Raw genomic sequence first — 13,089 nt, 5'->3', positions numbered from 1 at the left:
TTTGGCTGCACCAGCAGCACATGGACGTTCTCAGGCTCGGGGTCGAATTGGACCTGCAGCTGCTGGCCTACACCACAGCCACAGCAATGCCCCATCCTTAACCCAGGGATTGAACCCATATTCTCATGGATACCAGTCAGATTCGTTTCCACTGCACCCCAGTGGGAACTCTGTGTACGTATTTCAGAGCGTCCGTGTGTGGCAGGTGGCAGGCCATGGTCTTGCAGTCAGGAGCTGGCTTAGCGTGGGAGGGAGTGGCTGTAGTCCCTGTTGTACAGATGGTGGCGCAGAGGCTCCCCTGGCTCCGACATGGGCTGAGATCTGGGCTCAGGTCTGCCCTTATGTGGTGCATGTTTTTGGTAGTCTTCGTGAACTGCCTCCTTTCTTCTCAAACCTCTCAGCAGAGCTGTTTGAACAAAAGGATTCTTGTTGCTTCTTCAGAAGGTGGATGGGCCGAGGAGAGCCTGGAAGGTGAGCTTTCTCAGCTTGATGTTGTGACCGCTCCCACGGACCCAGCCAGAATTCGGGCCATGCCCCTGTCTTTTTCCTCATCCACCCCTTCCAGCCACCAGTCTCTTTCTCCCTCTTTTTCTTCTCAATCAGGACTCTTCCCAATGTGGCCTGCCTCTTGTCCCCATGCTGCCTTCTCTCTCCCCTGCATCACTGAGTAGCACCAAGAAACCCCAGCACTTTCTATGTCGAGACGTGGGGGCCCGGACCTCTCTTCCGGGGCCGTGAGCATCACGAACTCTGCTGCTACCTGGGAGCTGGTCAGGCGCCTTGTGTCCCAGGGCGCCACAGCTGTCAGCAGGCACACCAGCTCCAGGTGTCCCTGGACTTGCCAGAGGAGAGGGGACTGGCTGGAGCTCTGAGCTGGCCTCCCTCCACCCCACCCTCGGCCCACCCCCCAGGTGTTCTGGAAAACTGCTAACACTCGAGACTCCCATCTGTTGTTTGCTTCTCCCCCGAGCCCTCCTAAGCTCCTTCAGCCACCCCCGGCCTGGCGCCATTCCCCACTCCTTCCTCCGTGCCCCGGTGTCCGTGGGGGTCACGAGGCAGTTCATTGCCGGCTCCTGGCTGGACGTGGGCTCTTAGTCCAGCAACTGTGTTTAGTGGATGATAGGTCAGCCCCCGGCAACTGCATGGGGCCAGCTTCCTGAGTTGTGTGATTTGCTTCTAGCTTGTATTTAGGGCATATGACAGCCTGAATTTATTGAAAATCCTCTAGGTATACATTTTTAAAAATTGGAGCAGAACATAAACCACGTGCATAGAAGTGCAGTAATCTGGCCATAATGCTTGAAGGCTTTGTACCCAGGATTACATTAACGTGGCCAGGTGTCCCCCGCTTTGCAAAAGCTTGCTTCTCTGTTGCAAAAGACCTTTTTACAAAAGACTGAAAGGAATCCTAAGAAGGATTTTCACTTTTACAAAAACAGGTGAAAAGTGAAAATAGTGTGCAGCACTGGTGTTGCAGCAGCTGTCACAGAGGCAGGGCACCCGCAGCGGGCACGGCCCCGCCAGGCTCCTTCCCGGGAACCACACTCCGAATCTCGGCATCCAGCCCCGTGGCTTTGAACTGTGTGAGCAGCGGTGCTTTATCTCCCTTGATTCTGTGCATCTGCCGGTCTGGCGGCTTCGCCTCAGGCCATCCCGGCTTAGAGAAGATTTCCCGGGAAGGCTGCACTCTCAGATCTCGGGGGAACCTCGTGACTCAAGCCAAGACAGAAAATACCTCTGGCGTCCCACGCAGCCCCTCCTCAGTCTGTAACCAGCACCTTCCCCGCCCCTCCCCCCAGCCAATCACCCTTCTGACTTTCAAAGGTATCTTTTTAAAAGGGTTTTTTTTGTTTTGTTTTGTTTTTGTTTTTTTAAATTCTGATGAAATACTTATGACACGTATGGCGGATTAACCATTTTTAAGTGTGCAGTTCCATGGCGTTAGGTACGTTCTTTAAAGGTTTTCTTTTCATAAAGGGCACTGGTACTACTGTCTTGGGGTAAAACAGCTAAACAACAGAGCAGCGTGTAGAGTGGAAAGTGAAAGTTGCCCCAACCTCAGTATCTTCCTCAAAAGGAACCACTGCTCTCAGTTTGTATAGCCTTTCAGACCTTGCTCTGTGTACCATCATGCAAATATCTATCAACCCAGGAAAACATGGGGTATATGTACGCGTTTTAAGGTGACAGTTTTGTTTTTTTAACCGTAAACGGAATCTCTGCTTGCTTGAACCATCAGTGGCAGCTTGGCTTCTCTCGTGCGGTCTGCGTGGGGCTCTTTGTAGGGGGCGCATCCAGGCCCAGTGGAGGACGTTCTGTTTGACCCCTGGCACAGCAGCGATGCTGCCTCTCCTCCTCCACTCAGATGCCCCGCCCTGCAGGTTTCCGTCCTTCCTCCTGAACCCCCACTGCTGTCCTTGCAGAACCTGTTTCCAAATCCCCAGCCCCCGAAAGGCCTTAATTATCACCGAGCCCTGAGGAGTCACCTTCTTGAGTATTTAACTTTGAAGCAAGGACAGAGGTTGGGGCTGTGAAGGCTGGTGGAGTCATTAACCAGCAGGCCAGAGCAGGCACTCTGCAGAGCGCTTAGACCCCTAGGCCACCCCTGAAGTCACATTGCTGGCCTTCAGCTGGCTCTGACCCTGGTCCAGGCACAGAGCCTGGGGCTCCCCTCCTGCATCCCCCACCTCTTGGCTACCTGGCGGGGTCTCTGGGATCAGCAAGGGGGGCCCTGGATCTCCAGTCTCCTCCTGTAGCTCAGGCTCCAGTTCCCTGAGAGGTGAGCCCTGGGTGAGGCCGAGCCTGTGGCGCCTGGGAAACTGGGGCCTTATCTGAAGAGCGCTTTTCTCCGAGGCTTCTGCGGTGGGCTTTCTTCATGAGAAGCTAAACCCAAAGACCTTCAGTTTTTTGTTTTTTTTTTTTTTTTTTTTAATGGCCTTATCTGCAGCACACGGAAGTCTCAGGGATTGAATCTGAGCTTCAGCTGCGACCTACGCTGGATCCTTAAACCCCTGCCCCAGGCTCGGGATTGAACCTGTGCCTCTACAGCAACCCAAGCCCTTGCATTCAGATTCTTAATCCACTGCGCCACAGCGAGGACCCCAGAGATCTGATTTTTGACTCTGAAGTGGGCTTTCTCATTTCTTCTGCTTGGCTCCATCTTGCTGGCTCTGCCACTAAGTTCAAGTCCTGAATGTTAGGCTCCTTTCTTCCTGTTTTTTTTTCCTTCTGTCCATCACGTTGGACATAGGAAGTACAGGCCACCGTTCAGCAGCAGCCTGTCAGGGCCTGCCCTGCTCCAGGCACCTGGTTTGGTGATGAGAGCCCAGTGGAGTGTATGATGGCTCTTCTCCTGGGGGCTTTCCGTAGGGAACATCCAGCATGGTCCAGTGTAACCCGGAGATTTCTGGGAGGCCCACAGCCAGAAGGCTTTTGTGGAGAAGCAGCAGGAATGATCAGGAATCCCTGCCCACATTTCCCAGCCACTCCCTATCAGCTTCTCCATGGTAACTGTGGGATCTGGCTATTGTTAATATTAAAAAAAAGAAAAAAAAGAAAAAGGCTTTTTATTTTTGGCCACATCTGAGGCATATGGAGGTTCCCAGGCCAGGGACTGAACCTGAGCCATAGCAGTGACAACACCAGAATCTTTAACTTCTAGGCCACCAGGGAACTCTCAGGCTTTTTTTTTTTTTTTTTTTTTTGTCTTTTTGCCTTTTCTAGGGCCGCTCCTGCGGCATATGGAGGTTCCCAGGCTAGGGGTCGAATCGGAGCTGTAGCCACCAGCCTACACCACAGCCACAGCAACATGGGATTCCAGCGGTGTCTGCAACCTACACCACAGCTCATGGCAACGCTGGGTCCTTGACCCACTGAGCAAGGGCAGGGACCGAACCCGCAACCCCATGGTTCCTAGTCAGATTCGTTAACCACTGCGCCACGATGGGAACTCCATCAGGCTTTTTAAATAAGGAAAAATAGGGAAATAAAGTCTATAACTCCAGTGTCTAAATGCTCCCTGTTGAATTTTGTAAAAAGTTAATTTGTGTGTATGATTAGGAGTTTTAAACCAAACAGCAAGGTATAGAAATGAAAAACTCTAATTTTTTTTTTTTTTTTTTTTTTTGCTTTTTAGGGCCACACCTGAGGCATATGGAAGTTCCTAGGCCTGGGGTCAAATCAGAGCTACAGCTGCCAGCCACAGCCATAGCCACATAGGATGCAAGTTTTGTCTGCAACCTACACCACAGCTCACGGCAACGCCGGATCCTTAACCCACTGAGCAAGGCCAGGGATCGAACCTGTATCCTCATGGCTACTAGTCGGCTTCGTCACCACTGAGCCACAATGATTTTTCCCAGGAGTGAAAACCTCTCAAGTGCGCTCATGCGTGTGCACACATACCACTACCTACCTTCTTTCTTTCCCCAAACATACTATGCTAACATAGTATTCTGCAGCTTTCCAGGGAAAGTTGTGTTTACACCATCACAAAGCTTTACCCAGAGGGACCCAGCTTCATTCCCTGTTCTTGCTTTTTTATCCTGGCGCTGTTTCTGCATCAGCATAGCTAGGTATAAATAGACTTCAGTCTTTTTAACAGCTTCGTAGATTCCCGCTCTATGGACAGACCATAATTACCTAACCACTCCCCTGTTGATGGACATTTAGGTTATTTCCAGCTATTTACTGGGTTGGTTGCTTTTTAAAGGTTTGAAATTCCCCCAGTAAGCATGCCTTCCCCCTCCCTCCCCAACACCTGATCATCGTGAAAAGCAGATCCCTTGGAAAGTTTCTGAATTCATGTCAGAGTTGACTTTTTTTTTTTTTTCTTTTCTTTTTTAGTGTAGGTAGAGAAGGGAGAGTAACCATCTATATGTTGGATGTTTACTGTATCACCATGCTGTAAAGGTTCTTTTTTCTTTTCTTTTCTTTCCTTTACTATTTTTTTTTTTTTTTTTTTTTTTTAGGGCCACATCTGCAGCATATGGAGGTTCCCAGGCGAGGGGTCTAATCAGAGCTACAGCTGCTGGCCTATACCACAGTCCCAGCAACTTGGGATCCAAGCTATGTCTGTGACTTACACCGCAGCTCATGGCAATGCCACATCCCCAACCCACTGAGCCAGGCCAGGGATTGAACCCACATCCTCATGGTTCCTAGTCGGGTTCTTTACCACTGAGCCACGATGGGAACTCCTAAAGACACTTTCTATGATTTTTGTTTAGTTTAAGGAGGCCAGAATTACTTTGCCCATGTTCTAGACAAGGAGCTAGGAAGCTCAGAGAGGCCCCACAGCTCTGTAGGGGGTAGCTGGGGTCTCACTGCTCTGCCCAGCCCTGGACCCTGGGCACTGCTCCACCGGCCTTAGTGCTGCTGGTTGTTCTGTGCCTCGGAGTCCACACTGAGCTCAGGGAGGGGTTTCTGCATCATGCCTGTGAATTTCTGCTCCTGACTTCTCCCAGGGTGGTGTCTTGCTCTACGTTTGGTCTCCGTTTTCTGTTTCTGAAAGCTTTATTGCGTAGGGCGTGCTTTAAAATTCACCGGGAGTAAGTGGTGACCAGGGAAGCAGTCAGATCATTTTGGGGCCCTAACCAACCAGGTTTGGGCCCCCAGGAGAAAGTGAGGGGGTGTCTGGGATTGCATTCAGTCATGCAGCGTCCTTAGTGGGCACTGATGGATGCTGTCTGTCAGTGATGGGCACCTGGGATGCTCACATCTCCCGGCTCTTGGTTATTGGCATCTGTGACGCGCCATCTGGGTTTCCAGGACAGTAGAAGCATGTCTTAATTTATCTTCATTTTTGTGGATGAATAATCCAAAGTAGGCAAATAAAAATTAATGCTTGGATTTAGATGCTACTTTAGCATTCAATTAGGTTTTGTTTTGAGTGTTATTGAAATTAATCTGTGTTCCTGGAGCGCATTCTACTAATTGGCAGGGTCAGGTGGCCCCCAGAATACACTTGGTGGTTGTTTGGGGTAAATCAGAAGATAGATAGACTGAATCAAGGTAATGGAAAAGTTTACTTTAAAAATTTTCTCTTTTTCAGTGACAAAATGATGTCTCAATGTCATCTAGACCCTGGAGAAAGAAAAACACTTTAGTCAGAATCTTGTCCCCAAGCACATCAGGGACAGTTTCTTTTGGGTCTTTGCTCCTTTCTGACCCATTTGCATGTAAATACTTTTTAAAGAGTACTAAACAGGGCACTGAGTTTGAGCTCCCGGTGAAGCACTATTATTTTAGGAAGAGCTTGGGCAAGTAGCAGTTCAAATTCGGACTCTACAGCTCAGTAGCCGTGTCTCATTGGGCAAGTCACTTAAGCCTTCTGAGCCTTATTTTCTCGTCTGTACAATGGGACTGATGATGCGTATGGCACATGGTTGCTGTAAGGACTGAGATACAGCTATGTTGTCCACAACGCGGGATAGAACCATGGTGCCACATGGGCCTTTTTCATTTCTCTTGGAAGGCTCCTGACTTTTCAGGGGAGAACGTCTTCCTTGGGGCCAAGCTGATAACTTTGGGGATGAGCTTTAATTCATTGCTTGCCAGGTTCCCTTTCTAAACAGAGCCAGCATTTGGTTACATCCACTATACCTTGCTTTTTCTTTTCTGTTTTTTTTTTTTTTAATAATAACAAGGTACACTGGGTGTTCCATTTCCATAGCGATCCACAGTTCCTTTTAATATAAATAAATTTGGGAGTTCCTGTCATGGCTCAGCGGTTAACGAACCCAGCTAGTATCCATGAGGATGCAGATTCGATCCTTGGCCTTGCTCAGAGGGTTAAGGATCCGTGTTGCTGTGAGCTGTGGTGTTGGTGGCAGACGCAGCTCAGATCCTGTGTGGCTGTGGCTGTGGCGTAGGCCGGCAGCTGCAGCTCTGATTCAACCCCTAGCCTGGGAACCTCCATGTGATGTGAGTGCAGCCCTAAAAAGCCAAAAGTGAATAAATAAGTAAATAAAATAAATTTAAACTGTAAGTGAAAAATAAACTATATGTGAATGATCGCATCAGTGTGCCGTTGTTGAGACACAGATTGTGCAGATGGTAAGTGATTTTGAATCCCAGCTCTGCCATCTCCTGGCTGTGTGACCTTGGACAGATTATTTAACATCTCTGAGCGTCAGTTTCCTCATCTGTACAAAGAGCACAACAACAGTATTATCTTTTGGGGTTTCTGTAAAAGCCTAAGTGAGATAATGCAGTCAGAGCCCTGAGAACAGCATCCGGCGCTTAGGAAGTCCCATAAAGGTATCCAGAGCGTGTTTCTGGCCCCCGGGAAGCACAGAGCTGGTGCTGGCCAAGTGCAGACGGGCTCAGGACCATGGCTGACAAATGGTAGCGGGTAGCTGGTGCTCTTGTTTCGAATATTTAATAGTGAAGACGTTAATAATAGTCATAGTCGTTAAGCGAGGAGGTAGAATTTATTGTTCCAGAAAGGAATTTCTTGGGGCAGAAACTCTGGGGCCGCTCGATAGGAAGGAGCCAGAGAGATTCCAGCGTTCACCTCCGCCCGTTGTCTCGGTTTGACCTTCCAGGCCAAGCCCAGCATCCGGTGCTTCATCAAACCCACTGAGACGCTAGAGCGGTCCCTTGAGATGAACAAGCACAAGGGCAAGCGGCGGGTGCAAAAGAGACCCAACTACAAAAATGTTGGGGAGGAGGAAGACGAGGAGAAAGGGCCCGCCGAGGATGCCCAGGAAGACGCCGAGAAGGCTAAAGGTACAGAGGGTGGTTCCAAAGGCACCAAGACCAGTGGGGAGAATGAAGGTGAGTGCGCCTGCCAGGGCCAGCCGCGCCAGGCTGTCCTCTGTGTCTGGTGTCTGTCCCCTGCCCCCCCGCCTCCTGTCACTCCAAACACTGTGCACCTCATTCTACACAACCCGCCATTCAGAGGCGGCTGTGGGAACAGGCCCGCCCTTACTGGATGGGTGGCCTGGGGCCAGGTCCTTTCCTCTTAACCCCGTGCCTCTGTTTGCCCATCTGTCAAAAGAGGGTAACAGATAGCATTCACTTTGCTGTGTAGAGAATTAAACGGGCTAATACACGTATCATGCTCACAGCAGTGCCTGGCCTGTGTCACAAGTATCTACTGCTACTGCAACTGCTGTCGTGACTGTTACTGTCATCTTTATCATTACTGTTGCTCTTACGACTCCCGAGAACTTGGGATTATGATTTTTGACAGAAGTCATTATTTCCAGTGCACTGCAGGGAGAAAAATAGCCCATGTTTAATGAAATTATATGCTTTTAATAAGATTAGGGTTGGGGGGGGTCAAATGATCAAATAGCATCCTCTGCATTCTTACATTAAGATTTTTTTCAAGTACTCATCTGTTTAGAATGAGGCACACTTGTGTTTGGTGCATATGTGCTCAGTAATTAGAATCATTCTGTCCTCCCTTTTGCCCTTGCCGGGAAAGATTCTGCTTCCTTTTCACCTCCCTCTCGTTTAGCTGCTCACACCTCCTCCATCTGGAGAGCCTTGGCTGCTCTGCGATGAAGCAGGTTTCAACTGTCCGGTTTCTTGTGTTGTAGGCCGGGCTCAGGGCCACATAGATGGGGTCTCTGGCCGTGGCCTTGGGCCCTCAGGGTGGAGGAGGTGAGGGGTGCAAGTGGGGGGGGGCTCCACTCACCACGGGGGAGCTCCCACCACACCCCCTGGGACAGACAAGGGCTCGCCTCAGCTCCTGACTGGGATCTGCTCAGAGGGGCAGGGAGCACTTCCTGTGAGGCATCCCATCCCCTGGGTCCTGGGCGAGCAGGGCTGCTCTGAAGCCAGCTCCCCGGCCCAACAGCTGGACTGTGGGAGGCCAGGGCATGGGAAGCTGGACAGCGGAGCGGCTCAGTAAATCAGGGACTGGGAACTCGTGTTTTGGGGAGCTTGCTGCGATTACGCAGCCCAAGCCTACCCCCAGTCCCCACCCTGCTGGCCCATTCTGAGTTTCTTGGCAGTTCTCAGTGAACGGCATGATCACATTTCAATAAGTGTAACCATAGGGTCTCCCTGGTGCCGCCAGCCCCCCTTTTAAGGCTGAGCTCTCCAGCATACTAGTATTTCTGTTCGGAGTGGGCAGTGAGCGTTTGGGTTGAGGAATTCCGTTTTGAACTACAGATATCACTCTGGTGGGGCGGTGAGGGCCAGACCCAAGGTAAGCCACACTTGTCTGCTTCTTTGGATCATTTTGACTCTTTTTTCTAACTTGGGAGACAACTGTCTGCTTAAAGCCTTGGTTTAGCTTTCCTGTAGCTGCACTAGGAGGGCATGGGCGACTTCACCCCATTTTGCACACAGTGTTCTCGCCGATTCCATTTTGGAAAGATGCTCCCTCTTTCGTTCCAGTCCTTTTAAGGGCTACTCTCTAACCAGGCTGGGGCCGTGACTAACTGTGGTGTGGACAAGGGCAGGCTTGGCCTCAAACACACACTGCAGTGACTCAGATGGGCGGGCCAGACCTGGCGCACGGGGGCTTCAGCAGCTCAGCGAGGCTGCCGGCCCAGTGCCTGTTAGATGGGGGGAAGGCTCCCTGCAGGCTGAGCCCTCCTGCCCTGTGCAGGGGCCAGGGGAGAGACGGTCCCAGCCGCCCAACCCCTGCTTTCCCGACCGTTGTCTGGCCAGGTGGTCCCAGGCAGGGCCCAGCAACTTCCCCAGAGGCTCTGTCCGGACAGCCAATGCTGACCTCAGAGTTCGGGGGAGCATGGCTCTCCTCGACCCCCTCGGCCTTTGAGTGCCCTCCTGTCTCGTCGAATGCACCCCCGTCTTCCACCATAAATAAATACAACTTTCACAGCCTGTCTGGCAAAGAGACGCTTACCTGGGCGGCAGCAGCTATATCCTGGGGCTTTTGAATCGTTTAATTTGAGCTCTCAGCTGTTCTTACGTTTGAAGGTACGGCTGGGGGGCATTCTCGCCTCAGACCGTGTCTGTGTTTGGGTGAAACGGCCCAGCTGTCAATGCCTGTGCCTTGGATGGCTGTCAGGCACATTTTCCCTTCCCTTTCAAGCCAGAGGACAGCGTAGGGCGGGGAGGTGCCTCGGAGGGGGCAGCTCTGACTCGCGGTCCCGCCTCGGCAGCTCGGCTTGTTGTGCGCCTTGGATGGTCTCCTCAAGCTCTGGACCTCGTTTCCCATCTGGAAACTGTGATGACAGGAAACACAATTTGTGTAATGACTTTTTTCTTTCATGAGGATGTGTTAGGATTCTTGTAGTTGCAAGATGGAGACATTCAGCTCAGACTGGCTCAAGCAAAAAAGGCAATGACGGTTCGCGTCACGGGGGTGGGCTTGGGCAGGGCTGGACCTGGGGCAGAGACGACCCCTGGCAGTGTGAGGCTCCAGTCCTGCCAACCCCCTTCCCGCCGCGCCCCCTGCAAGTGGGATGGGAGCTGCTCCTTCATGCCGTAAGGAGCGTGGTGCGTGCCTGGGCCCGATGCGCGTGGCTGCTGACGGGCCTGCTTGCCCACCCCGTAAAGGCATCTTCTGTGCTCGTTGGCTGGGCTTGGATTGTGTGTCACCCTAAGGTGACTCCCTCTGTAAGAAATAAGGTGCATTTCTCAGAAGGAGGGGACATGGGTGCCACGCCAGCAGGAAGAGCACGTGCTCCCCAGAAAGCCACGCGGCCTCTGCGCACCTCCATTCTCCCTTCCTGTCGGGAGGTGGACGCGAGGCTCTTTTCTCCTCCCAGTTGCTTCCTCTCCAGTGCGCTTCTTGCATTGTCCCAGGACCTAGGGACTTGTTGACAGCCTTGACCCCTGAGCAAAGAGGTACTGGCGCCAGTTCCCCCCGCATGCTCTGCTGCCCCCATTGCAGTGGTGACATCTTTCCTTTGAAAGGAGGCATAAAGCACAGGAGTGAAAAGGCATGTGGTCACAAGCCACAGTTCTGCCATGACCTGATTTGAATGTGGCATTAACTTGTTTTTTCCTACAAATGCAGCACTCAGAATTCACACCTCCTCCACATATAAGCCCCAGCAAGGAAGTTGTGTGAAATGAATGTGCACCCCGGGACCCCCCATGCCCATCCCCTGTTTGCAAAGAGAGGGGTGCTCTGCCTCAGGTCCCGAGGGGTGGGCGACTCATTCTGAAACCCAGAAAATGACAGGGCCCTTCCGTGTTCAGCAGTGGGTACTGAAAGGAATAGCAGGCTCCCTGGCCAGAGGGGTGTTCCCGCTCGCTCTCAGCCTGCGCTTCAGTCTGAAAGGCCGCCCTCTCTTCCTGGATTCGCCTAGAGCAATAACTTAATACGCAGACCTGACATAAGAGGGTGAATGGTTTGAAAAAGAGGGTTTGGCCTATGGAAAGGTAGGCATCAATTTCACAGCCTGACCTTCAAAACTCAGGCCTTTCTTGGAATCCTGGTAAGGGCATGGAAGGAAGGCAGAGGCACTGACTGAACCAGCCATGTCAGCTGGGAGTTGAAGGTGTCTGGAGTTTGGAGCCCCAGCTTGACTTTTCAGATTTTTTTAAAGTCTCCTCTGAAATGGGGTGGAAGCTGGCCTCACTTCTGGCTGCTCCTGCAAAGCCAGAGCCAACCCCAGGCCCAGCAGAGTTTTCTGGTTGGGGTGAGCCAGGGGCGAGCTATCAGGAGGTTGGGGTCTGAGTCCCGGATGCCTGTGAGTCTGCCACCAGCAGCCGTGTGACCCCAGGCGAGCCAGTCCCCTTTCTGTGATGGTTTTTTGTTTGTTTGTTTCGGGGGGGGGGGGTTGCACCTCTGGCATGTAGAAGTTCCTGGGCCAAGGATCAAACCTATGCCCCAGCAGCCACCCAGGGAGCTGCAGTAACAATGCCAGATCCTTAACCTGCTGCACCAGAGGGGAACTCCTCAAGGCGGACTTGAGCTTGGTTGGGGGACTTTGTGCTGGGGCAGCCAGTGAGTAGAGGGGTGGGGGGGGAAGGATGCGAAGGCCGGGCCGCTGGGGTAGAGAGGCGGGGGAGCACCAGCTTTTCCAGTGGGCTTAGCCAGTCTGAGGAGAAGCATTGGAGGTCAGTTTAAACAAATCCTCTGAAAAGCAACTTCCCACAAAAACATCCTGAATTCAATCTCTCTTGTTTGCTATCCAGTAAACGATAGTAAAAAAGCAAAGTTGTACCCCAGATACCCAGCACCTATGCACCCTGTTGTTGCCAAGCGCTGTTTGCCTCTTGAAATTCTGCTCCAGAGCCAGCCAGTGGCATGCTGTCCTTCCCGTGTCTCCTGGGTAACCAGCAAGGGCATCCTTCTCCTCCTTCCCTCAACCTCTTTCGGGCCTTCGTTCTTATCGTCCCTTCCCCTTTTTATTGTTGTCCTTGCCATGATTGCTGGCATATAGGACACTGAGGGCAGCTGAGAAAATCCTTGAATTTGTCAAACCAGCGACGGTTGAGAGGTCATGCCTACCATTTCCCTGAAAAGCACTTCATTTACCAAATGTTAATCAGATTAGAATGCACATCATCCCGGGCAAGTTGATGACTTATTGCTGTTATTTAAAAAAATACTGGGGAAGCTCCCGGATTTGGCCAGAGTTGTCCTGTCAGGGGACAGCAGTTGACGTCCCTGGGTCCTGAGGGTCCTCAGGCCTCTCCGGTACATTCACATCGTTGTGAAGCCACCACCACCTTCCAGCCCCAGGACGCTTATCCCCCTAAACTGAAACTGTGCCCCCTGAACAGCTCTCCGTCCTCCCTCCCTCCTACCCACTGCTCTGCTTTCGGCTCGCCCCCCCACCCCCCACGTCCCCCCTTCTCCCCTTTCTGTGCATGTGATGGGCCTCAGCACCGGTTCACAGTTGCTTTCTTTTCCTACTGGTTTTATGCTAATCATAGTAAATTTTTTTTTTTTTTTTTTTTTTTTTAGGACCACACCTGCAGCATATGGAAGTTCCCAGGTAGGGGGGCGAATCGGACACGGCAGCCACAGCAATGCAAGATCCGAGCCGCCTCTCCAACCTACACCACGGCTCAAGGCAGTGTTGGGTCCCTGACCTGCTGAGCGAGGTCAGGGATGGAAACCGCATCCTCATGGATACTAGTTGGATCAGATTTGTTTCCGCTGAGCCACAAAGGGAACTCCCTTGTCATGGTAATTTCTAAAAATGT

General features: G+C 51.7%; 1 protein-coding gene across 21 annotated transcripts in view; it reads left to right on the top strand.

Moving 5' to 3' along the window:
• Nucleotides 1–13,089, top strand: part of CLEC16A (C-type lectin domain containing 16A) — a 220,211-nt gene that overhangs the window by 52,360 nt on the left and 154,762 nt on the right. For 14 of the 21 annotated variants that reach the window (XM_021086616.1, XM_021086627.1, XM_021086614.1 and 11 more), the window contains one exon: nt 7,548–7,779. In XM_021086616.1, the coding sequence (XP_020942275.1) occupies nt 7,548–7,779 (232 nt within the window). The remainder of the gene's footprint in view (nt 1–7,547; nt 7,780–13,089) is intronic. The other 7 variants (XM_021086617.1, XM_021086621.1, XM_021086630.1 and 4 more) reach the window with 1 other exon arrangement.

Source organism: Sus scrofa, chromosome 3 (genome assembly GCF_000003025.6).
Source record: "Sus scrofa isolate TJ Tabasco breed Duroc chromosome 3, Sscrofa11.1, whole genome shotgun sequence".
Classification (NCBI taxonomy): domain Eukaryota; kingdom Metazoa; phylum Chordata; class Mammalia; order Artiodactyla; family Suidae; genus Sus; species Sus scrofa.
The sequence above is the reverse complement of the archived record's forward strand: the minus strand, read 5'-3'. Positions and strand labels throughout refer to the sequence as shown.